The sequence below is a fragment of the Phlebotomus argentipes genome, unplaced genomic scaffold, assembly GCF_947086385.1.
Source record: "Phlebotomus argentipes unplaced genomic scaffold, Phlebotomus argentipes genome assembly contig_15, whole genome shotgun sequence".
Taxonomy (NCBI): domain Eukaryota; kingdom Metazoa; phylum Arthropoda; class Insecta; order Diptera; family Psychodidae; genus Phlebotomus; species Phlebotomus argentipes.
The window spans coordinates 1109638-1132508 of NW_026776181.1; the positions used below are offsets into that span (position 1 = coordinate 1109638).

The 22871-nt window shown below is 43.0% G+C and overlaps 8 protein-coding genes across 11 annotated transcripts; 3 read left to right on the forward strand and 5 right to left on the reverse strand.

Annotated features, from left to right (window-relative positions):
• Positions 1-39: 39 nt before the first annotated feature.
• Positions 40-3349, reverse strand: LOC132263349 (TBC1 domain family member 23). Its single transcript, XM_059763068.1, has 4 exons — positions 3179-3349; positions 2682-3050; positions 1141-2088; positions 40-1076 (listed from the first exon to the last, which is right to left on the reverse strand). Exons 1-4 carry the CDS (start codon positions 3193-3195, stop codon positions 317-319), a joined length of 2094 nt encoding a protein of 697 aa, XP_059619051.1. The 5' UTR covers positions 3196-3349; the 3' UTR covers positions 40-316.
• Positions 3350-3465: 116 nt separating this feature from the next.
• LOC132263163 (uncharacterized) lies at positions 3466-13997 on the forward strand. Of its 2 annotated transcripts, none has more exons than XM_059762782.1 (6): positions 3466-3588; positions 3746-3867; positions 6055-6279; positions 6337-6514; positions 13222-13514; positions 13577-13997. In XM_059762782.1, the coding sequence occupies exons 2-6, from the start codon at positions 3759-3761 to the stop codon at positions 13654-13656; spliced, it is 885 nt and encodes a 294-aa protein (XP_059618765.1). In that variant the 5' UTR covers positions 3466-3588; positions 3746-3758; the 3' UTR covers positions 13657-13997. The 2 variants fall into 2 exon arrangements, with proteins under 2 accessions (XP_059618765.1, XP_059618766.1); XM_059762783.1 differs by having other exon boundaries at positions 6058-6279.
• On the reverse strand, positions 7107-9639 carry LOC132262835 (sodium-coupled monocarboxylate transporter 1-like). The gene is made up of 3 exons (XM_059762272.1): positions 8704-9639; positions 7554-8310; positions 7107-7476 (listed from the first exon to the last, which is right to left on the reverse strand). Exons 1-3 carry the CDS (start codon positions 9384-9386, stop codon positions 7114-7116), a joined length of 1803 nt encoding a protein of 600 aa, XP_059618255.1. The 5' UTR covers positions 9387-9639; the 3' UTR covers positions 7107-7113.
• Positions 13998-14325: 328 nt separating the features above from the next.
• Positions 14326-15255, forward strand: LOC132263164 (glucose-induced degradation protein 8-B homolog). Its single transcript, XM_059762785.1, has 2 exons — positions 14326-14603; positions 14675-15255. The coding sequence occupies exons 1-2, from the start codon at positions 14474-14476 to the stop codon at positions 15244-15246; spliced, it is 702 nt and encodes a 233-aa protein (XP_059618768.1). The 5' UTR covers positions 14326-14473; the 3' UTR covers positions 15247-15255.
• LOC132263161 (nuclear distribution protein nudE homolog) lies at positions 15255-18677 on the reverse strand. 3 transcript variants are annotated; one of them, XM_059762780.1, is made up of 5 exons: positions 18003-18677; positions 17791-17937; positions 17302-17417; positions 16682-16855; positions 16369-16477 (listed from the first exon to the last, which is right to left on the reverse strand). In XM_059762780.1, exons 1-5 carry the CDS (start codon positions 18475-18477, stop codon positions 16370-16372), a joined length of 1020 nt encoding a protein of 339 aa, XP_059618763.1. In that variant the 5' UTR covers positions 18478-18677; the 3' UTR covers position 16369. The 3 variants fall into 3 exon arrangements, with proteins under 3 accessions (XP_059618764.1, XP_059618763.1, XP_059618762.1); XM_059762779.1 differs by having other exon boundaries at positions 17761-17937; XM_059762781.1 differs by lacking the exon at positions 16682-16855 and having other exon boundaries at positions 15255-16477; positions 17761-17937; positions 18003-18673.
• A 42-nt stretch (positions 18678-18719) lies between these two features.
• On the forward strand, positions 18720-19326 carry LOC132263166 (DNA-directed RNA polymerase III subunit RPC9). The gene is made up of 3 exons (XM_059762787.1): positions 18720-18794; positions 18867-18987; positions 19058-19326. The coding sequence occupies exons 1-3, from the start codon at positions 18787-18789 to the stop codon at positions 19292-19294; spliced, it is 366 nt and encodes a 121-aa protein (XP_059618770.1). The 5' UTR covers positions 18720-18786; the 3' UTR covers positions 19295-19326.
• LOC132263165 (density-regulated protein homolog) lies at positions 19284-20127 on the reverse strand. Its single transcript, XM_059762786.1, has 3 exons — positions 20002-20127; positions 19828-19937; positions 19284-19766 (listed from the first exon to the last, which is right to left on the reverse strand). The coding sequence occupies exons 2-3, from the start codon at positions 19918-19920 to the stop codon at positions 19314-19316; spliced, it is 546 nt and encodes a 181-aa protein (XP_059618769.1). The 5' UTR covers positions 19921-19937; positions 20002-20127; the 3' UTR covers positions 19284-19313.
• A 61-nt stretch (positions 20128-20188) lies between these two features.
• Positions 20189-22738, reverse strand: LOC132263160 (septin-4). Its single transcript, XM_059762778.1, has 4 exons — positions 22315-22738; positions 21789-22251; positions 20820-21378; positions 20189-20763 (listed from the first exon to the last, which is right to left on the reverse strand). The coding sequence occupies exons 1-4, from the start codon at positions 22319-22321 to the stop codon at positions 20677-20679; spliced, it is 1116 nt and encodes a 371-aa protein (XP_059618761.1). The 5' UTR covers positions 22322-22738; the 3' UTR covers positions 20189-20676.
• Between the last annotated feature and the right edge of the window lie 133 nt (positions 22739-22871).

Sequence of the window (22871 nt, forward strand, 5' to 3'; positions counted from 1 at the left end):
TTGCTGTGTGTTCCTGATTTCTGGCAGATGGCGCGGATTGCTATTCGGAATATTTCCCGCGAAAATCATACACCCAATTCACGATCTTATAAAAAAAAACACACACACAACTAGAAAACCCGAAATTCGCTGAAGACACATTAATTCTCTGTTAGGCCTTTTAATATTGCACTAAATGATTGGAGAAGCAAAAAACCTTAGGAGGAAACTTTCTTCATTCAAATAAAACATCTAATTTATACAAAATATTTAAAATAATCAACAAAAAGTAGTTTACACAGAGGTTTTTAAATATAAATATTGGTTAGAGGGATTTCTACGCATTCTTGCTATTTTCCAACTGTTGCACGATGTGGCGCGACACGATTTCTGTGGCATTGCTCGCATTGGGAATCAAAAATCTATCCATGTCCGTGATCAGCAGTGTCTCACCATCCGGCACGCCGTATTTGAATGTGATCAAGTCTCTGTGACGTCGCTTGGCGGTGATTTTAACAATGCTGGACAGATGACGACGCACGATCACTTGACTCTGCCCCTTTCCTAAGTCGCGCAGCACCACCAAGTGTGTCTTCGTCACGATGAGATGACTATCAAACATGCGTCCATTGAGCTGCACTTCCTGGCAGCGGAAACTCGTGATAACGTCCGGTTGCTTGAGGAAGGCCTGCAACTGGACAATCTCCTTGGCGTCAGTTTCATCCACAGGCACGGATTCCGCCTCTCCAGTTGGTGAATGCGCTGGCTCTTCACTCTCATCGTCAATACTGAATACCGGAGCGACATTTCGATATCTTCGGCCATTCTTCTCAGATGCCGAGACGTGCTTCTCCACCACATTCGGGGCATTGACACTGTTGGCACTCGTCGCAGGATTCACGATGTACTCAAACAGTTTACCCTTCACCTCGGCCGATTTTGACTTAAGCGAAGCGCCCCACTTGCTGAACAGATCCGCCGTGATCTTCGCCTGAGGTGTCTGTGATGTTGAAGACGTCTGTGCCGAAGTGTTGCTGGAATTCTTTGCTGTATTGTTGTTCCTCGCGTGGGAAGAGTTACCGCAGCAGACCAAGCATCTGCACAGACAAAGTCACCAGAGATAGAAAATAAAAGAGTCAACTTTGCGGTCAATTCTCATACCTGTGCACATCGTGATCTTCCAGACAGTCGATCATGTGGTCGCCAAAGTACTCGTGAATGGCCGCATAGCCGCCCGTGAGGAGTGACACATAGTTGGTGTTCTTCTGCAGGAAAGATGCCACCACCATGTGTGTGTACTGGTCTTCCTCATCGCGTCCAGAACCCATGAAGCAGAGATGTTCACCGCCAGCGTTGGAGTTCGCCTCAATCGATTGGCGCTGAGCTCTTAGAAGACCCTGGACGGCAGTGGCGAATGCCACGGGCTCTTGCAGCATGAGATTGCTGTCCAGATGAAATGCCGTGGACAAGTGGCCAACATTATACTGCTCAGCCGGACGACAGTCCACCAGGAAGAAGCGCACGGCCTCCGGATGGGGAGTCTCCATCGACGCATTGTCTACCAGCTCGTACACAGAAACTGGCAGACAGAGCGCCTGAGCCACAATTGGATCCAGTGGAGAATCCACATGGGCGCCAAACAGTGTCTGCAGAAGATCCGTCTTGAAGGATGAGGGCGTCTTCATGGCATAATACTGTGCCAGCGAGCAAAAGTCCACCACATCGTCCGGCTCCAGGGCGCACGGCATGTTGCTGAGGTACTCCACAATCTTCTCCTTGGACTCATCTTTCATGGCCAGAATCTTGTCGCGCACATTCACCAGCATGATGAGACTGAGGTAGAACACGAGGTACGGATCGGCCTGCTGGAAGTACAAATCCCACATCGACAGAACCACCGGCAGCGTACAAGTGGCACCGAAGAGGCTCTGGAACCACGACTGCGAGTAGAGATCGGGCGTTATGCGCTTCGTGTCCAGCATGGAGCACAATTCAGGGTCGTGATAGAGGATGAGTAGGCGGAACAGGTGGAACACGTTGCCCTGCTTCACGCAACCCTTTGGGATGTAAGCATCGCGGATGGCTTCGAAGAGATTGTAAGTATCAGACCTGCAAATTGCACAGAAAGTGTCTTTAGAAACTCACCCAATGCAATCCTAAAATATTTTCAAATGAATAACCGGATTTGAAGCAAAGCGTGGCAATAATCTACATTTCCAGACACTGCAGACTAGTTCCCTGGCAATTTAAACGATGATAACATCAAGAACATGAGAATGCAGCATATGATTTTAAATTTCTCTCAAATAATCATATTTTCCTCACTTTTATACGAAAATTACGTCTTCAATTGAAACACTCTTCACACCTTGCAATTGTAATCAAACACTCACTCTTCATTTTACGAATTTCTGCATAAATTTTCAAGAATTTCGCTCTCTCCGTGTTTGATATTCAACGTAATTTCGTGATTTTGTGTAGGAGCATGAAACATATTGCAACATTAATTCACAAACGAGTCATCTCTGAATAATTGGCTCTAATTGCTTCTATAGTGGCAAAACCTAATTTATGCGCACGAGTTTGGCAATAAATTGATCATCTATCATTCTTTCTCTCCGGAGGCTTCTTTCTGTCCTGTCTCTTCGGGCATTCTGGGCACTTTCAAGAGCTTCCCACAAAGAAAAATCAGCGAATCTCACCTTCGGAGTTTCAGGGACAGCAACGGGAGTAGCAATTCAATCCATCCGTTGCCCTGCTCGTACTTGAGGCTGCGATTCTTGCAGTAGAACGTGAGGATTGACTCGAGATCCGAGACAACAGACACTTTGTCTTCGTCATCATTGCCCAGGCGCTTCACCACAGCCTCGCAATCTCCGCGGAGCTGGCGTTGGAATGGCAAGTCGAAGATCTCGTTGAAGGACACCAGCTGGTCGCTCTTGTGGCGCACATCCAGGCACACTTGCCACACGTCCGGCCGCAGAGTCTCCGGAATGGTCTTCCCATTGCAAATTGAGTAGATGTCGTTCACAGTGCAGTCGTCCAGGAGCGCCGACTCCAGCTCCATCAGCCTAGCCGGACACGTCGGAAGAGGAGCAATGAAAGAGATAAGGAGATTGATAAGAATGGCCCGGATTCGTCACCGCAAAAACTCGCACTCAAGGAAAAGTGGCAGTGTTTTGTGAAAACTCACACTTACCACAGATTATCATCCATTTCCCACGCGCTTCACGTGCTGATCACTGAGGAACACCTTTTCTGACCACTTGGGCTGAGATTTTAGTACATTTTACGCACTTTTTGTGAGAAATTTCACTTCTTTTGCCAATTTTCCTCCGCAGCTGAGCGACGTCATGAGCAAATATCGATGACAGCTGTTCCCCTTCAGTTGCCACCAGCGACACCTCGCGGGATTTTCAGTATATTCCCGCGCAAAAGTATCAATGGAAATGGAGGAAATTTTGCAATTTCCCAGCTTCTGCGCATTCCAGGGTATTCATCCCCTCAAAGAAGTGTACGCCTAGAGTTGGCAGAGGTATAATAGCACGGTGAATGACGAGGAGACGACAGTTATCGCCTGTTTGAGCTTCAGTTCACCAGTGCCAAAAGGTAAAAAAAAGTTGTGTGGTTCGGGAGGAGTGTGAGAAAATCCTTGAGAAATCATTGGAATCCTCTCTTCAGCACTGCTCTAATAAAATTCTCCCTCATTTCTGTCTGTTTTCAACTGCCTGAATTCGTGCACATTTCCCATATTCCCGGTGGTCAGAGGGCAGGACAGGATGGCCAAAAGACTGAAGAACTCGTGTCTGGCATTGCTGGCGATCATCGTCGTGGCGGAGTGTGTTCCCACTTCTGTACTCGTGGACACCACCAAAGATTCCAGCAAGAGTGAGTGAAAAAACTTTATTTTTCCGTCTGGCTCGGAAATTTTCCACCCAGAGTCAGTTTTATGCGTAATTTTTCCACCCGTGGAATGGGGCGAACAACAGGTTACTGGCGGGCATCACAAGAGTGACTCTCGAGAGAAAATGCCTCTTCCACCCACTTGAGTGCATTACATATAGATGTAGCATTTTCCATACTCTAGACGAGACTGAGATTGTTGAAGTGATGAACGAAATTGATTATTTTGTCTTTGAGTTGTAGATTTCAATATGATGCTGTAACATCAAATCTAGCTGTATCTATATAGGACTGAAAATTTAGGTTTTTGAATGCTCTTCTTGTTCTAAATCAGCTTTTTTTCACAAATATAGTTTTCTCCTTGATTTCATCGATTTTATGCATGATATCAAAATTCCGTTTTCGTTGATAAAACCTCATACAGATAACATATGTATGTAGAAGAGAATTATAATTTTTACGATAAAAGTTTTACATGAAGGAAATTCCGGGAAATGTACAGAGAAGTATAATTTTATTCCTAAGATCGTACTGTTCGCGATGAATGTCTCAAGAGAGAGAGAGACATAATTAATTGTCTACAGTAACTTCTAAGGACAAGACGAGAACGTAGAGACAGAAAGATGTTTGAGACGCCTGAGAACTTCTTCAGCAAAACGACACGCAGTTCACAGGGCTCATTATACGTCCTACGAGATAATTTTCATAAAAATCCCATTGACACAAAATATTTTTTCGAGAGGATGAAGCAAAAAGCGGCGAAGATAAATGCTGGTTGACGCGCGGCAGACTGATAAACAGTGAAAATTTATTTCATTCATTAACATAATTCTGCGCGTATCGAACACGGTTGGGCATGAATGGCGGATTAATGAAAATAATCGCAATACACATAATCAAAGATGATGAAGAACAGCGTAAAATCCGCCCACGAGCAGGAATAAATGGGAGGGAGTGCGTTAAAATCGATAAAGGTCACCATAGGGTATCTTTCTCGCCAAAAAACCACACCATGTTAATGGGCATAAGCTGAGAATCTCTCTGATTTTTCCACGAGTCCTCCGGACAAATTTAGATGGAATCCTTGACGCAAACGTGCCAACAAAATAGACGTGAGCGATAAATTATGGCAGAGAGAAATGTCCGAGAAATTGCCTCTGTCTTTTGGGAACAGTCTTTTATTATTACAAGATATGTACTTTTGCCATCACTCTTCTCCCACTGTGACGCCCTGCGGTGCTCATTTCTGTGCTCTTCTCTTTGGCTAATTATTCAATAAAAGATTTTTCATTGTCGTTCCCGATGAGTTTTCAAAGAAATAGGGATTTTTATTGCTCGACAGCGACGCAGAGAAGAAGGAATTTTCCCATGTGCGAAAGCCCTAAAGTGCATTGACAGTCTTCTCAGGATTATTTTCTTATATTAATAAAAAGCTTTTTCAAATACGAACACCCACAATATGTTCGGAAGAAAAGCCTATTTATAAGTGCTCTAGCATTGCTCATAGTCATGAAATATTAATTAAAATAAATAAAGCAAGAAGCATGATGAACGTCAGTGTTTTGATACCACAGAATATTAGATTTCCCACTAATTGGTCAAATTGTTTGATCCTCATAATCCGAAACTCCTCTCGGAAATTCAGAGATGATCTTGACCTAGTTTTGGGTGATTCACTGTTATGGCAAAATTAAAGTACAATAGAAGTTGTCAAAATACCGTCCACGAACTAAAATCAATTAAACTGATATCCTTAAATATCTTTTTTAATCAAAGGTGGTGTGAATTTGATTGCTATGAAAGTTCATAAGGAAGAATACTTGGTTCCTTTCCACGAACTATTTGTGTGAAATTCTATGAAATCAGAGGGATTTATTGCCTTGTAAGCAATTTAATATCAATAAGCATTAATTTATTAAGGAAATGAGAGCGCGTGCGAAGATAGCGTGGATAATGACTGGACTTTCTCAGAAAATTCACTACTGCCAATATTCCTGGGGATGGAAAATGAGTCCTTTCGTGGAGAAGTTATGATGAAAATTGTGGGCAATCAGAGACTGGCTCAGCATGAAATCGACCTCAATTTGTAGCACACTGTGTCATATTTTTGCTTCACCAAGGGTGTTGATTATACGTAATGATGATTATAAATTTGCTGGTTTTGATTTGCAGCAGTGAAGAGATCTCCGGAAGGTCTCAAATCGATTTCAACATCAAAGGAGGAAAGCACACAGGGAGTCCCCGATGGGGTGGAGAAGATGCCACAGAAGCGTGGTGTTGTCGCTCAAAACTTACCAGCATCCTCATATGGATACCCCAGTGAATATCCGGTCGGTGGTGTGGCGAACGGCGTGTGGGTGGATGAGCCCGCTCTTGGTCTCTATCAAGATTGGGATGGTGAGTCTATTAGCCATTAATTAAAATGGCATTAATTAACTTTTCACCCTTGGGCAGACATCTATGAATCGGCCAATCGACATGGTGCTGCTTATGACAATCTCCAGAACATCCTCAACTCCCAGTATTACACGGAGCCTGTGGCACTTCCCCTCGAGTACTCCTACAAGTATTACGCTGATCGCAAGAAGCGCTCCAGTGACAAGAAACACCCCAAAAGACGCACAGTCATGAGGTGAGCCTGAATTTCATATTTTTCCACCCTCCAAATTGACTCAAAAGCAAAATGGGGGGACTTCTCTCTCTCTCTCATATTTATGGATGGAAATTGAAAATCTTCAAGAAAATCTCTGTCTATTTTGTCAGCATTTGCTAAATTGCACGAATACGTGCGATTGAATACCCACCTAATAAGTACACCATCAAATTTTAAGCTCTCACTCAGAGGGAAATGCTCTTGTGCGACCCTAAATCCCTAGAAAATACCTGTAATTGCTGTTCTTACTGAAATTATGTTGACAAAACTCCAGTGGAGGAAAATTCATGAATGAATGATTAACGTGAATTCAAGCGTACTCTGTATGCTTTACAAAAAAAAATGGTAAAATGCCAACAATAACGTCAGGTGATAAAGGAAAAACGTTGCGTAACCTTTAAAAAATTGTCGAAGCATATAGAAATACGTGTGGTATACTACATTGTGTTACTACATTGGCAATCAATTTCTTGATCCGAATTATACAGAACTTTTCTCGGATTATTTTCTCTCGACGCAGATTTCTTTCTTCATTCTAAGAATCATCAATAATTGGACACAAGATTGCATGTCATTTATTATTTATTATTCTGTGCATTCACTGCGTTGTATTGAATGTCTTGGCGCTCTGGCTTTCTTTTCCTGAGACACGGCGTAAGGAGTCTCTCATCCTTCACTCGCTCCCCGCCAGTCATCAAACTCACAGGATATCCGATAATAAAAACTAGAGCAAAACCCAGGAGTGCATAAAACATGTAGTTTATGCGGAATATCCAGCTGACATCCTCTTGATCAGGCGTCTCAATGGGAGCGGAAATCAATGTGCTGTTTGAGCAGCCGTCACTGCGGAGCGGAAGAGTAGGTTCCTTGAGACGCATTTGCGCTCCTATCGTGATACTTCCCACGGCGACAAGCGCAGATATGCCACCGCAAAGTGCTCCCTGTAAATCTCAATAAATGCCATCACACTCTTTTCAAAGTCCTTCTCAGAGCAATGAGAGTGGCTAGAATTACTTACGCACGAGTTCATCTTTGGCAAGAGCATTCCAGCTGTGAAGATGCCAATGACAATTCCTCCGCTGATACTGACCACAGACACTGTGAGCAGGAAGACCATTGTTCCGAGGGAGTCCACGAGGAATACAAGAGCCAGTTGAATCACTCCCATGACGAGGACTATTCCCTTCAGCAGGAGACTCTTCTGACTCTCAGTGAAGTGGCGAAATGTTGTAGCGAGAAAATCCTCATAGATACAACCAGAGAGTGTGTTCAAGCATGAAGACATGGAGGACAAACTGGCTGAGAAAATGCCAGCTGCAAACAATCCTGCCAATCCGGGAATATGGTCACTCTTCTCCACTATGAAATGCGGTACAATTTGATCAATTTTCCTGATAACACCCTCAGTGACAGGATCACACGCCTCATAATTTGCATAGAGAGCTAATCCGGTGATGAGGAAGAGTGCTTGAAAGACCACATAACCCACACTCATGGCGATGACACTTGTCCGGGCAGCCTCAAAACTCGGTACAGTTATGTATCGCTGAATGCTGGTGGGGTTGAGGCCGAGGTGAAAGAGAAGAGTAAATGGATTTCCCACGGCTATTGTCCAGAAGGACACTCGCACAACAGGACTGGCATTCATGCTGCAAGAGTCAGAAAGAACATGAGTTGATTTGCACGAAAGTCTCCGCAAATCAATTGCACAGACAATCAAGAGAAATTGGACAATAGATTGAATTGGTGTACAATCCCTCATGTCAATATTAAAGCTTAAACGTACTACTTTACATATCTAGTTTATATAATGAATAATGACCTGAGTTTGCTCACTGTTTGTTTAAACGGGGGAGATGAATAATCAACAAGTATGCAAATTTAAAATTTATAGACTATAATTCACGATTCGAACGTATCAATAATTACAAAATTCCATACACTAAGATTGCTAAGCGATAATTTCGATCCGATAACGCATTATTGAGAACTCTTCTCAGATGATACAGATTTACAGAAACCATATTTCAATTAAAGAAGAACTTCAAAGCTTCAGACGTATCTGAAGCACATGAAAAGATTGTTATGTACACCTTATGCTCCATTCTCACACAATCCCATCCAATCCCTTTGTCATGTGTAATAGAACTGTATGGTAAGGATTTTACTTGAAGAAAATTAATCGACCTCCACGATCTGCCGCCTCCCACACTTTCTGGACACCACCAGCTGTGTGGACAGCAAGCAGTGCGACCAGAATCGTGGCCGTCAGCATCAATGCCAATTGGAGCGTATCCGTCCACAGAATGGCTCTCATGCCACCGAAGAGGGTGTAGAAGAGGCACAGGACACTCAGAACCATTGCCGAGGCATAAATGTCCAGCCCAGTCATCTGGTTGAGTGTCAGGGCAGGCACATAGATGGCCACCGGAAGGAAGAGAAGTGTGGATAGCGCATAAATGGCGCTCATCATCTTCTTCACGCGCCATCCGAAGCGCCTCTGGATGTAGATGAAACTGGACAAGGAGCCCTGCTCGTAGATTACTCTCAGATGGATCTTAATCACTGCGATTGTCATGAGAATTGTTGGGAAGATAATTAGCCAGTACTGCGTGCCAAAGGCATAAATCTCCGCCGGCATCCCGAGAAGCGACGGCCCAGAAAGCTGAGTGGCCACTAGTGATGCCGCCACGGGCAGAATGCCCATCTTCTTGCCACCCAAGAGATATTCAACAGGACTATTTTGCTGCTTCTTCGACACGAATCCATAATATATCCCGATTAACAGTGACACACCGAATGACACGATAAACACAGCTAAGTCCACATAACTAACGAAAAATCCCTCCATGAGAGCACGAGAATTTCATCTATATATGATCCGTCTTTTTGTAAATCTCGCGATGAACTGACTTCAACAGAGGCAAATTTAAAATGAATAGAGAGAAACAGTAAGAAGAAAAATGTCACGACTTGCAAATGCAATAAATATATCAATATAAAAATGACTTCATGAGCACGACGGGAAATTCCCAACGTTATAAGCGAACGTTGATTTATATATGCCATTATAAATATGTTTGGAAATATATTTTTAATTTTATTGACACAGAGGAGTGACTACACTCATAATTATGCCATTTTATACCAATTCTATTCAATATTATCTGACATCTATCTTTCTCAGAAATCTTAGGGGCAGAATTATTTGCATATCAACTATGGACTTCTCTGGGGTATAATATAGCCTAAATACTTTTACATAGGAGTGAAATTGACAATATAATTCCATTATATAATAGCATTATATTTATTGATAACCATTTAATTAAAAGTGCCTAATTGGATTTAACTTCATTGTTAAGCATGCCAATTGCCGGCCACTTTACAAAAAAAAAGATAATTAAAATTGAAAAAAATTAATGTCAATCGCTTTGTTGAATATAATAAATAATTAAGTGATATTGATTTTTTGTTACGCAACACTTCTCTTCCTCACTGTATGGATTAATGTGCAGAGCCAATGCAGAGAAGTGCTGTTCTGTGCGAAAAAGAATACCAATTAAGCAGCAATTTTCATTTAACCCGAATACGCCAATCAATTGATCAAGAACTCATTGTAAATGCCTTACGAATTCATCGTTTTCACCTTAGAATCCACAATATACAATTTATAGCTGAATAATTTTGTGATGATACCTGAACTTTAGTGAGGTGTATATTATTTTCCGAAATAGCAGCTGTAACCGAAGAGCATCATCTGGAAGTATTTCCATTTCGTATCTTGAGTTCAATTAAAACTTCACGACAAACATGAGGCCTCAAACTCATAATTATTCATTGTTGAGAAAGGATTTCAGCTCTTTCGAGGGTGATTCTCAAGTCATTTCTCATGTTGAAAAGTCAGATGAGAAATTGATTAAGTAATTCCATTTCCACAAAATTGTGTATATGAATAGAACTTTGGAGGATCTGTTGAAGAGTTGAAATATATCTTTTATGCATAATTATCATAAAGTGGGAAAAATTTGGTGAAGTTTGATGGGAAAGCATCAACAGGTCATGAAACACTCCATTAGATAAGCATAAAATACGAATCTCGTGTTGGAACACATTACAAGCTTATCAGATGTTCGGCTCAAATGATAAACCTGCGTCCGGGGAAATAATTCTCACGTGTGAGAATCATCATGTTAATAGCAAACAACGCAATTTGTAAGCTATCATGAATCGATAGAGGGAGAAAGCTCGAGAGTCAGTATTTTGCAGGCGCCACAGTATAACAATTTTATATCATTTAAATATAAATCAATGTTTAAATTACAATATAACGTTATATAAGATTGACAAAGTCAATCAATCATAATCTCGATCTCGAGCCATTGCTTTTACCTATTGATTTTCTCCCTTTTATTCGCTTTCTCTCTCACTCTGTAATTTCTCTCTAGGTTTCTTCAAGGGAGAATCAATGTGGGAAACGGGTTTGTGGGCGAAGAATCCTTTAAATGAATTCTATGACATTCAATTCAATGTCCACCACAGAGCTTCTCATTTGCCCTGCGAAGGCCAAACACACATGAGCAAAATACACACATTCTCTGGTGTCAAAATTGCCTTCTATCATTAAATTGAATTCTCAGAATCAGCCCTGAAAGGCGAAATGGTGTGAAAAAGCGAAATAAAAGAGGCAAAAGCTTCACAACATGTCCACAGAAAAGCCACCAAACAAGGGGAGCGCTTTTCCGAAGGTGGATACAAAAGAGAGAAAGCATAAAGAATTTCAGTGCGAGATATTAAGTGAAATAGTCTCTGTGTGCGCTTTGGCCATTTGTCCCGGGCAAACATAATATCCAATTACAGATTTGATGTGAGTGTTGATGACAAAAGTCGTGCAACAGGTGTTTTTTTAACGGCTATTTTCCTGCACGCCATTTTAGTCTTAATTATCTACATAATATGTGCTTTTGCTCACATTTTAGACACAAGAGAATATTTAGAACTAATGAGTAGAACAAGGAAAAAAGCATTCAGTTAAGCTCCTAATTTTAGAGAGCTATGTACATATACATATATCCTTCTGTTGCTTATCTTTTCATTCGCACAGAGAGAAAAATAGAAGCTGGTTTTGAGAAATGCCAATCAATATTTTTCCTTAACAGACAGAAACCCTTTATGCTAATATTACCTCACATATGTGATTACGCAATAACTTCATTCACAAAATTGCGATGATGTGAAAGACTGACTTGAACAATGAATAAAACATGCGGATAAAGAGCACAATATTTCACGGAATTTTCGTAGTTCTTCATATACCAATTTCCTGCATTTCAAATCACGGGACGCACCTTTCAAACATCCTGAAAAAGTATTGCATGTGGGTAGTTTGGCCGTTGAAACGGGGTTTTCCGCCCACGCATCTGGTGAGGAAACTCTCATAAATAGAGGGGAGCGGTGAAGAGTGTGTATATGAACTGAATGGGAAGCAGGCTCGCATTACATCCTCTGCCTTAAATCAAATTACACAAGGATTCTCCCATCTGCCATTGGAAAATACATTTCATTTTCCTCGCCATCATCATCATAGATTGTTGTTGAGCGAGAAGTTTCGCAAATAGCACACAATACAAAGCATTTTATGTGCTGAGTGGCATTTTCCTCGGAAAACTGATTCCCGAGCACGAGGAAATGAAAAAAAGTAGAACAAGAGAGAATCACCTTTCCTTGAGCAGAAGCGCGATGAAAATGTCGAAGGAAAATTCAATTAAAAATAAACTTACTTGTGCAAATGGTAAATTGGAAAGAACAATTTCGACGGAGACAAGAGAAGTCAAATGAGCAAATAGAACTTTGACCTTTGTCAAATGCCTGCCTCATAGAAAAAAAATCAAAAACTAAGTGATTTCCCATCATAAAATATATGGATTCGTTCCATTAATAAATCAAAAGGATTCATAACAAACTATGGGACCATAAATATTTCAGGCTACGGCCATATCCGATTCGGGGGTGAAAGGAAAAGTTCCCTTTTTCCGATCCGCCAAACGAAAATAGAATGAGCTGAAAATATTTCTGCACCCACGCAAAAGGCTTTCATACAAAACATCCCTGACGGTGGGATGAAAAAGTTTCCCACAATGGAATTTTAATGTATGATGCTTGAAAATCCATTCCCCGGTTATTGTATTTGCAAATTAATTGGCATCAACTCTTTGCTCCTATCCTCTGCCATACCAAATATTCGCAGAGGAAAATTGGATGAAAAATCTCACATTTAGCAATCAAATCACGAACGTAATTCAATATCACTGTTTTTATTGTGGTGAATTTTTCACACAGCTCCTTAATATAAAAGCAGTGGAGCACTTCAAATAAGAACCTTTTATCAGGGACGAAAAATATGGCAGATTGTTATCATAAACGTGTTTTCACTGTGCGCGACGCGAAGTAGAGGTACTTTGTGTGATTTTTATACAATTTATCATCCGGAGATGAATGTGTTCATTCATTTTTATTAAACGTTTTTCCACCCACAATTTCCTCTCATACCATACAATTTTTTTTTCTTTAAATTCATTGAAATACATTGAGTTGTGATTGAGAATTTCAATTGATTTTTTTTCTAAGATAAAATTCTTAAAATCTACTATTTCATTAGTCGAAATATGTTTTCCTTATGGTTTCAGGCCGAAACGCCACTCTAAATTGAGTCCAACTGAAGTCATGGCTCTTGCTTCCCTGTTCGAAGGCTCAGAACGCGATCCTCGCGATCGCTTCTACGAACCGGACGTCCTCGAGCCTGCCGGATATCCGCCCTATGCTCAATTCACTGGACCAATTGTCGATGAGAACGAGCGCGAAGACTGGTTCAACAACTGGTCAGATGCCCCAGTTGAGTATCTTCCTCCGTACGCCATTGAGTCCGTGCCACGCTACGAGGTTTACCGAGAAGCCCCAACTGGACGCTTTGGCAACCGAGGTGAGATAAACCAAATCAAATCCTGAGACCACTAAATCAATCATCTCTCTTTATTTCTGCAGGCTTCCCAGCAAAGCGCTTCATGGTGTCTAAGAAGAAGTTGCACAACCCAGAGGAAGGGAATTCCCACAAATATTTTTAAAACATAAACATGAATAATATATAGCAGAAGAAAAGCAAAGCACACACACATACTGAAGAATTACCTACTTAAAGTGTAAATGTGACCCAAACGACAAATTCCTGGCGATTAATGTTGATCCCCGATCTTCTCCCCAAATTTCTCCCCCAAAAAAAGAAAAGAAAAGAAACCCCTCCCAATTATGGCCAACACTCATGAGAAAGGGTGACAAGAAGGAATTATTATTTTTGTAAAAGATCCCATCTTTCATCTCAATGGTGGGTGCAAAATGGATTAAATGTAATTATATCATCAACATTGGACGAATATCAGTGTGTTAAAAGCATCTATGTTGAATAAATCATTGAAGAGGAGAGAACACCTTATGACAAAATGTGGCTCAGAGAAACTTTCTAATTATATGTATTGTGACATTATCAGAGGCTAACAATATATGAATAAATAGCAGTTACTTTGGTGTCCGACCATCTTTGATTGAGGTTTCATTTCTACTACTAACTGGCACTGAACTGTCGTTCCAGGACGTCCTTATGTTGAGATTTGTGGATTCTCTTTGGTTTGGCTATTGAAAATATTATACAGAATCATAATAAATTATCTATGCAGTCAATTTTCCTTCCCAACATTTGAGTTCCCGCCTGGCTTTTTGTCTCTATTTCTATTAGATTCCGATAGGACAATTCCATCTTATTTCCTCCCGCGTCATCACAACTCATATTGGGTTGGGAACAATTTTATTCACCACCGCCAAACAATAACACAAGAGGTGAAGTGACAAGGATAAAATAGTGAAAAACTGTAGGAAAATCGCCTGGAGATGAGTTTTAATGATAACAAGAACGCGGAGAACTCTGCGACAACACTGGAGGAGTGGATGACGCGCTTGAATAGCTACCAGATCCCACAGGCGGAGATGAATAAGATGATAATGAATTATTTAGTGACAGGTAAGATGGCTGAAACAAAGGGGGAGACTGAAGCACTTTTACGCACCATTCCGGGTGTCTTCTACTTGCAGAAGGCTTCAAGGAGGCCGCCGAGAAGTTCCAGGCGGAGGCCGGCGTGGAGCCCACAGTGGAGCTAAACTCCCTGGATAACCGAATCCTCATTCGGGACGCCGTGCAGAATGGGCGGATCCAGGAGGCCACGCACCTCGTGAACCAACTCCATCCGGAGCTGCTGGACAACGACCGGTATCTGTACTTCCACCTGCAGCAACTGCACCTCATTGAGCTGATCCGCGCCGGAAAGATTGAAGAGGCGCTTTCGTTCGCACAGACACAGATGTCCGAGGCCGGTGAGAACAATCCGGAGGTGCTGAGCGAATTGGAGCGCACACTGGCGCTGTTGGCGTTCGAGAAGCCGCAGCAGTGCCCGTTCGCCGACCTCCTGGAGCAGTCTCATCGTCAGAAAGTGGCCAGTGAGCTCAATGCGGCCATCCTCAAGTCGGAGAACCAAGAGCACACCAGTCCGCGCATTGTCTACCTGCTGAAACTGATCCTGTGGGCGCAGGCAGAGCTGGACAAGAAGAACATCAGCTACCCGAAGATGCGCAACCTCGCCACGGCGTCCATTGTGCCCAAAATGTAGGCCCCACGTGAGCTCCCGCCGCTCTCCCATCGTCATCGGCGTCTTTTGTCCCAACTGTACATTTCATTTGTGAGGAGGCTTTTGAATTAGTTGGAGCCGCCCAGGAGCTCACGTTAAACAAACGAACTTTCAGGCAGTGATGATAGATTACTTTAGTGTGTATAGATTACATTCTTTTATGCCGCAAAACGAGCTTTCGTTCATCAAACTTCGATTGCAAGCTTTGTATTTGGACTATATAGAGAAATTGCTGAAAAGATGCCAGGATTTGCTGAGAAATTGTGGGGCATTCAAGAGAAGAAGCGAAAAACTTCATTCTACACACTCGTCTAAAGAATTTTCTACGTCTCTCTATCAGAAAGGAAAAACCTTTGCAAATCTCCTGACAAAAGAATTCTGCTGGAAATTTCGGATGGGAAATGAACCAAAAATCAATAAGAGAAATGTATCTTCCAAAATAATAGATTCAATGCCAAACAGATGATAAGGACTCAATCGCACTTTCCCTACTATTAAATCCCTTTATCGAATTGTACTCATTTTATTTTAACACAATTCGTCAGACCTGCAATGTTCGAATCCAGTTGATTTTTCCAGGATATCGTATAAAAAAAAGAAATCGGAAATATGAGTGGCTGAAGTGTTATTTGAGATTAGGGAGAAATTGTGTTAATCAATGGTGACATCTACACTGAACCTTGTTTTTCTGTTTAGTTACTATATTTACAAAATTACCGATAAGCATTTTTATTTTAAAAATTTCTAATAAATTGGTATATTACGAAAAGTGTGAGTTTTCTTGCTTCTTGATGCTTCCTGAGCAATGTACCCTCCTCGGCGAGACAGATATCCTTCCACGAAAACTCTGGCAATAACAAAAGTGCAACGATATGCTCTTTCATTCGCTCTCACAGTGATGAACGGGCTCTGTAATTTCACTATACATTTATTTGTGAATCCTCTCCACTCGTTAATCTTCCCTTTGTACTACACACAAAGATGCGGGAGTGAGTGTGATTTATTAAAAAAAATTAAAATAAATAAATATGGGCTCTCTCTGGATTTCTCTCACTTGAAATTCATGTTATACTGCACAAGGAGCACTTCCCGGACCCGGAAGTGCTCACTTTATATGAATATTGTTATCACATGACGCTGTCTTCGTGACCTGGTGACTCCCCTCAGTGCTTCTCGGCTGTTGCTTCAACTCCTTAAGCGTGGCATCGATTGTCTGCAAGGAGAGGACGGGAAACAGTGCAAGACTATTAGCTAGTTGGCAGTGGATCGGGCATGTTAGCGCACAGAGTGTGAGAGAAGTTGTCTTCACGAAATGTTAGCAACAGAGACAGGAGCAAGTCGAGTGTCGTTAGATCCAAATGAGGGCATTCCGGAAGCCAATGGTTGGGGTTAGTGGCGTGAGAGCGTGGGCGCAAACCTTATTGAGGCGACTGGTCGTCTGTTGGATTCGTTCCAGAAACCAATTACTCGCTCCCGGACTGCTTGATGCATTCTCAATGGGGGAAGTGTGCTGAGGAATTGGGTTTGATGGATCAACGACACACGAACACCGAAATCTCTTGCAAGTTGAGCACAGCAATTTGCTCTCGAGCTGCAAAGGTGGCTTCTATAGTACTCTAGCTCCTCACAATCGCATGCAATCTTCAGCTGTGATTCATTAGGTGGGTGTAAAAAAAAAACCTGATGCTTACACAAAAAGTGGACTCTGAGTAAACCTCGATCTCGCGATACTTCACAGTGCCAAACATTACGCGTTTCCTCTCAATTTGGTTGTTGAATGTGTGCAATTTAGTAATCGCGATATTGAAGCTCACTATGAGATCACACTTTTTCGCCATTAAACCACTAGCCTGAACTTTTTCACACTGGCCAGGTAGAGAATCACAGCCAAAGGTGGCCCTCAATGCACTGGTGCTTCTCTTTGGCCAAAACTTTCATCCCAGCACCCGCAAAAGGCTCTCATCCAGCCGACACCACAGAGGAAAAAAATCCACAGAGACAGACTGAAAATGAGAAGAAGTTTCATGGGAAACCTACATTGACTCGACGCAGGAGATCCGCCACAATCGCCAGAGCAGCATTCCTGGTGTTGCTCGGTGACGCATTTCCATTTTTCAGGCGGTCCGCCGATGCAATCGTCGCTGTGGTGCTCTCTGTGGAAGACAAGAAATCCCACAATCTCAACCACGCATTGGCCAAAAGGCAAACAAATAGGAAACAGAAATAAAACAGAAGAAAAAGGAGAGTAAAAGAAAAGATACGTAGGTAAAAGTCAGGCCTAAAAGAGGCCTAATCGTGCATTTTATTGGTGTAAAACAAAGAGGTAAAAGTGTGTGCTTAATACTTTAACGACAACGGCTGACCCTGAGGAATGAGGGTCAGCTGATGGCACTTTAATGGCCTTCGCCCAGACGTTCGACTAGGATTCGGTCTGGGGGAAAATGCATGCAGGGCGAAAGGATCGCTTCACGGTGGCATAGGCAAAGGATATCTTACGTTTTATGGAATTGTCTCGGTGAGACTGACCGTCTTGAGACGCCTGGACACCTGTGGCCACGACGTCTGCCGCCATTCTGGGACGCGACATTGTTTGGATCTCAGATGTGACGGCACCCTCCGCTTGAGCATTGTTGTTGGGGTGCCTCTGGAATACTTTGAGCTCTTGTTTGAGATCTGCAACGAAAACATCCTAGTTAGCATACAATTCGCTGCCCAGACACTTTTCTGCTGAAACCCACCTCTATTTTCATCCATGAGTCGCTGATTCCTCTCCTGGGCACTCTCCTCCACCATCTCCTTCTCCACTTCCAGCATCACGTTGCGTTCGTATTCGCGATTCAGGGAGCGCTCGAACTCTGTCATGGTCTCTGAGACAATTCTGTACGCTCTCTCAAGATCGTCATTCTTCTGCTCCAGCTCTCGCATGTGCTTCCGCAGATCCTCCTTCTCCTTGCGCTCCGCCTGATAGCGACCCTCCAACTGTGTGATCTCATTCTCACACTTGATCGTCTTGAGGCGCAGTATTTCGTTGTCTTGCTGCTGCTTATTCAGTTTCAGACGCAGCTCTCGGATCTGATCCTCCCTGGTCTTCAGCGAGTACTCCAACTCCTGCTCCAGCTGATGACTGCTCTCTGTGAACTCATCCAGCTCATGCTTCCAATACGTGGCCTTGTCTCTCCAGTACTCCAGGCTCTCTTCCGTGGGGCTGTCCATTGTTACTCACAGGGCGTCGCAAATGACCATGAAACAATCTACTTTGTTCCACAACCCCGTTTCACCAGCTTTCTTGCACCCACACTGATCCGCACGCTCTCAGGTACTACAGAAACTTCTTTTTACGTCTTTCCACGCGAAAAATCAATGAAAATGAGCCACTTTGATTGCATGCGAAGCCATTTATCCCCGTTTTCACCACCAAAACTGTCACTCTCACGGCGAATCGGCGAATTCCGGCGAAAGCCAGTAAACACAGTGGTGAGTTTGTCGGCTGCCTGGAAAACTGCTTAGAAAGCCTCCTTCATCATGGAAATGTAAGTTATTTTTGCGTGTGTTCTCTTTAGATGTTTTCTAATAAATGAATTATCTTAACTGGTGCTTTGTAGAAGAAATCACCTGTTTTCGCCGCTGACTAATTTCGAGACATACCAAATCATGACAGCGCTGAAAACTAAGGACACTAAGAAGAAATTTGGGCTGAGGAATTTGGCGACAATCTGCTATGAAGTAAACAATTAGGTACCTTAGAAATCCTGCACATGATTTCTAAAATCTCTTTCTTCTATTTCTTTTGCAGACACTGCAATACCTCGAAGAGACACCCTGTAAATTTCAGTCAAAAGACAAGATAGTAGAGTTCCGGGAAGCTGTGAAGAAATTCAATCTCACAAATTCTGAGTGCTTCATGATGGCCAATGATCCACCCACCAATCCTCTCCACATCCAGCTTCTTGTTGAGGATAGCGAAGAGCGCTTAACGGAGGAACAAGTTGCGGAATTATTGAAAATTGTGGAAAAAACTCTTCTGGTATGATCAAAGCTTTATTGAAAAATTAGCGTTTCTGATCTCCAAGATCCTCAATGAAGTCCTCATCAATCTCCGGCCACTTTTCCGGGATGACATCAAACAAATCGTCCTTTACATCGCCCTGGATCACAATCTCATCGTCTCCCGTCACGGAGGAGCCACATGCGAATTTTGTGCCGAAAAACTTGGCTGCCACTTTGAGATCCAGCCCAAAAGTGCTCAATCCAGTAACCACGGTGACGGACTTCTTCTTTCCACGGGGCGCACGGAAGACGCAGATCTTCTTCGGTCCATCGTCTTTCTTCTTTGTTTTCATCATGCCCTTTCCGCCACGCTTCTGTCGTTTCTTATCGTCATCTGTAGCATTAGCAGACGTCGCCTCAGCGGGGTCATCAATCTTCACCTTCTCAAATTCACTAGGTAAGTGTTTTTCTAGCCACACCTTGCATTTCTCATATTCCGGGTAGTATTCGCAGTACTGAATGAAAAGCAAAAACAATAGGTATAGAGCGAAGTTTGTAGGGGTATTGAGCAGTTACCTCGATGGGCATTGAACAGTTGCCGCAGTATTGCACCTTGATTGGGTAGGTGACTCCCTCCAAGGGCCCCATTTGGAGCTCCACGTCTGTCATTGCGGTCGTTTTGCACCCTGCAAAGTGAGGTTATAATGAAGTAAAAAGAAAAGTTCGAGCAGTCAAAGCTATGCTTCTTACCTTCTTACCGTGCAGAAAAGCTATTCCATACACCACGTACAACTTATTAGATGAACTTCGAGAGTCCCGTGGAAATCGAGCAGACGGAAGAAAATTTTGTTTATGTTCCTCGCCGTGGTGAATTTTCGACTCACTGGAATATTCGCTTCCACTGGAAGTTTGCAATATGGCGTCAACTTCCGTCCAGTATTTTGCGCAAAATGCATTTGACCGTTTATTTTCTCTTTTATCTCTAAAATATCAATAAAATCAGAATTGTTCTAACTTTAACAATCACTACAAGTCATTCTTGTAAACTCTCTAAATGATAAAAGTGTGCTTTCGCTGGTTCCATGCTGAAAATGAGGTAATAAGTAGAAAAATGTCCTTGGGCTAAAAAAGAAAACTTTAGAGAAAAATCACACGAAAAAATTGGTATTTTGGTGTAGAAAACTCGTCTGTTCATCGGTATAGGTGGTAGAATGATGAATAATAAATGGGCTAAATTTCTGCGTTTGAAGTACATTTTAAATGTTTTCCTCGATGTTTTCCTAATGTGTGTGATACCAAGATTCTTAATCATCTATTTTGCGCGAGAATATTTAAATGCTATTTAGTGACTCTTGGGAGGAGATAAATAGGAGGTTCTGATGATTAATGAGGTCTCTCTACCCACTAGATGCAGATTCGCGTGATTCACACATCGATCACGCTGTCGTTCTTCATATTGGTCGCCTTGAGTTTCTCCTGCATTTGGGTCAGCATGTCCTGCATCCGGCGAATCTGCAAAGGAAATTCCACGGTCAGAAGTCTTCTGGCTCAATGCGAAAGTGACTCACCTCTTCGTCCTTCTGCAATAGCAGCCGGTCCGTCTCGGTGATGCTAGCCTCGTTGGCGGACGCCACGGAGTCTCTCTTCAATTTCCCGCGCTCTCGGAGAGCATGTTGGCTGATTTGCGAGATACATTGCGCACGGAAGTTCTCATAATGCACATCCTGCGTAGTGTCTTTGAGGTCTTGCATGTGCGTCGAAATGAGCATCGTCCTGAGCTTAATAAAGTCGCTGTGCTGCGGATTCTCAACATCCACAACGCCCCATGGATACTGGCGGCCGCGAATCTTCCTGCCAGCTACCTCAAGAATTGTATTGCTGCCCACCACTGCGAACGGTAAGCATGCTTTCAGCTCCCTGTCCTGCTGCTTAAACTCCTCATCTTCATCAGAGTCGCAGTCAGGGAATTGATACAGCTGCAAATTGTTCTCTTCGAGATCGGCCAGAATGCGCTCCTTGAGCTTCTTGATTTCCGCTTGCGTGAGCGTGTCCGCCTTGCCGATCACCAAAACGATGTTGACTTTCCGATGCAGACGACGCAGCATCTCCAAATCCATCTGCCGCAAGCTAATGACCCGAAGAGAAAGTGAATTGAACAATATTTGTATTGTATCGGTTTCCCTAAGCGCTTTTGGGTACTTCGGGGGGGGCTAATCATTTGAGGAACAATTGACTATTCAAGATTATTAAAACAGCATAAAGATTAAAAATGTTTCCCATATCGAAGAAAAAGAATTTTATATTGTTAATGTTTGCTTTTATATCCCTATTCAATGCCACTTTGTGATTTAAATTTTTTAATAAGCAAAAATAAGTATTTATAGCCAATTTATCCTCAATGGGAGACCCTCTAGTGCTAATTTGACGAAGAAATGTGTGCTCCCTTCCGGGGCGTTTTCTTCTGTTCATCGAGAGTATGACTATTGTCTCTGTCGGCGCGTGGGAGGAAGTGCAACGTACACGTCGCGGTGTCTCACCTGTGTCCGTAAGGTGGGACGAAATAGAGACAGCAGTGGACGCGATTGTCTTGGATGTTGCGCCGATTCAGACCACTTTCGTCAGTGAAGTACTGCCTGAATTGCTCATCGATGTACGCCGAGCACACGCGCCAACTATCGTCACAATTCACAGAATCCCCAAAGCCTGGAGTGTCCACGACGGTGAGCCTGAGGCGGACGCCCTTCTCCTCTATGTCCATCGTCTTCTTCTCAATGCGTGTCGTCTTCTCGATGCGCTCCTCTACGTTGGGAATGGCGCGATTCTTGTACAGGTCACCCAGGAAGAGGCTGTTGATGAGGGTGGACTTGCCCAGGCCCGACTCGCCCATCACCATGAGCGTGAACTCAAAACCTCGCTTCACAGACTTTCGGTGTACTTGCTCAGGCAGAGTGGCGAAGCCGATGTAGTCCCTCTCGCGATCCATGCTGTAGCTCTTGATGCCTGAGGGTGGATGAGAAAGGGTGTCAGAGGGTGAAATTTTCACGAGACTCTGCGGCACTATACCAGCCATTTTTGGTGCTTTTCACAACACTCGAATAGAGGCAGTTTGTGGGCTAATTGGCATCAATTCACTAAACAATTCACTGGCATTTTTCAAATGCTCACACTCAGTGTCCAATTGGCAAATGTGGGTGGATTTGGACACCTTTTTTGGGGGCACAACAGATCTCAACGTCCGTCCAAAACAACTCCACAGACTCTTCTTCCCTTTTCCAGGGCTCGTGGACGCATGCGTTGCGTTTGTAAATCGATTTTTTGGTGTGTGATTTGCCACGAGGGGTGAAGTCCTGCGGCATTTATCCCTCCGTGGTTGAGGATTTGGCGCAATATAGTGTTCAGGACGCAAACCTCTGTGATGAACTCAATTCACGGGATTTACAGCACAGTATATTGAGTGCATTTTTGTGTGGCACAGATAGCGCACAGTCTACAGAAAATCTCTTCTCTCTCATTTACAGACTGATAGCGGTGAGAGCGACCCGTGGAAAAACAGCACAGTGTGATCGCGTGGAGAGACACCAACTGATTTGGAGAGCGGAATACATTAAGAGCTATACCTT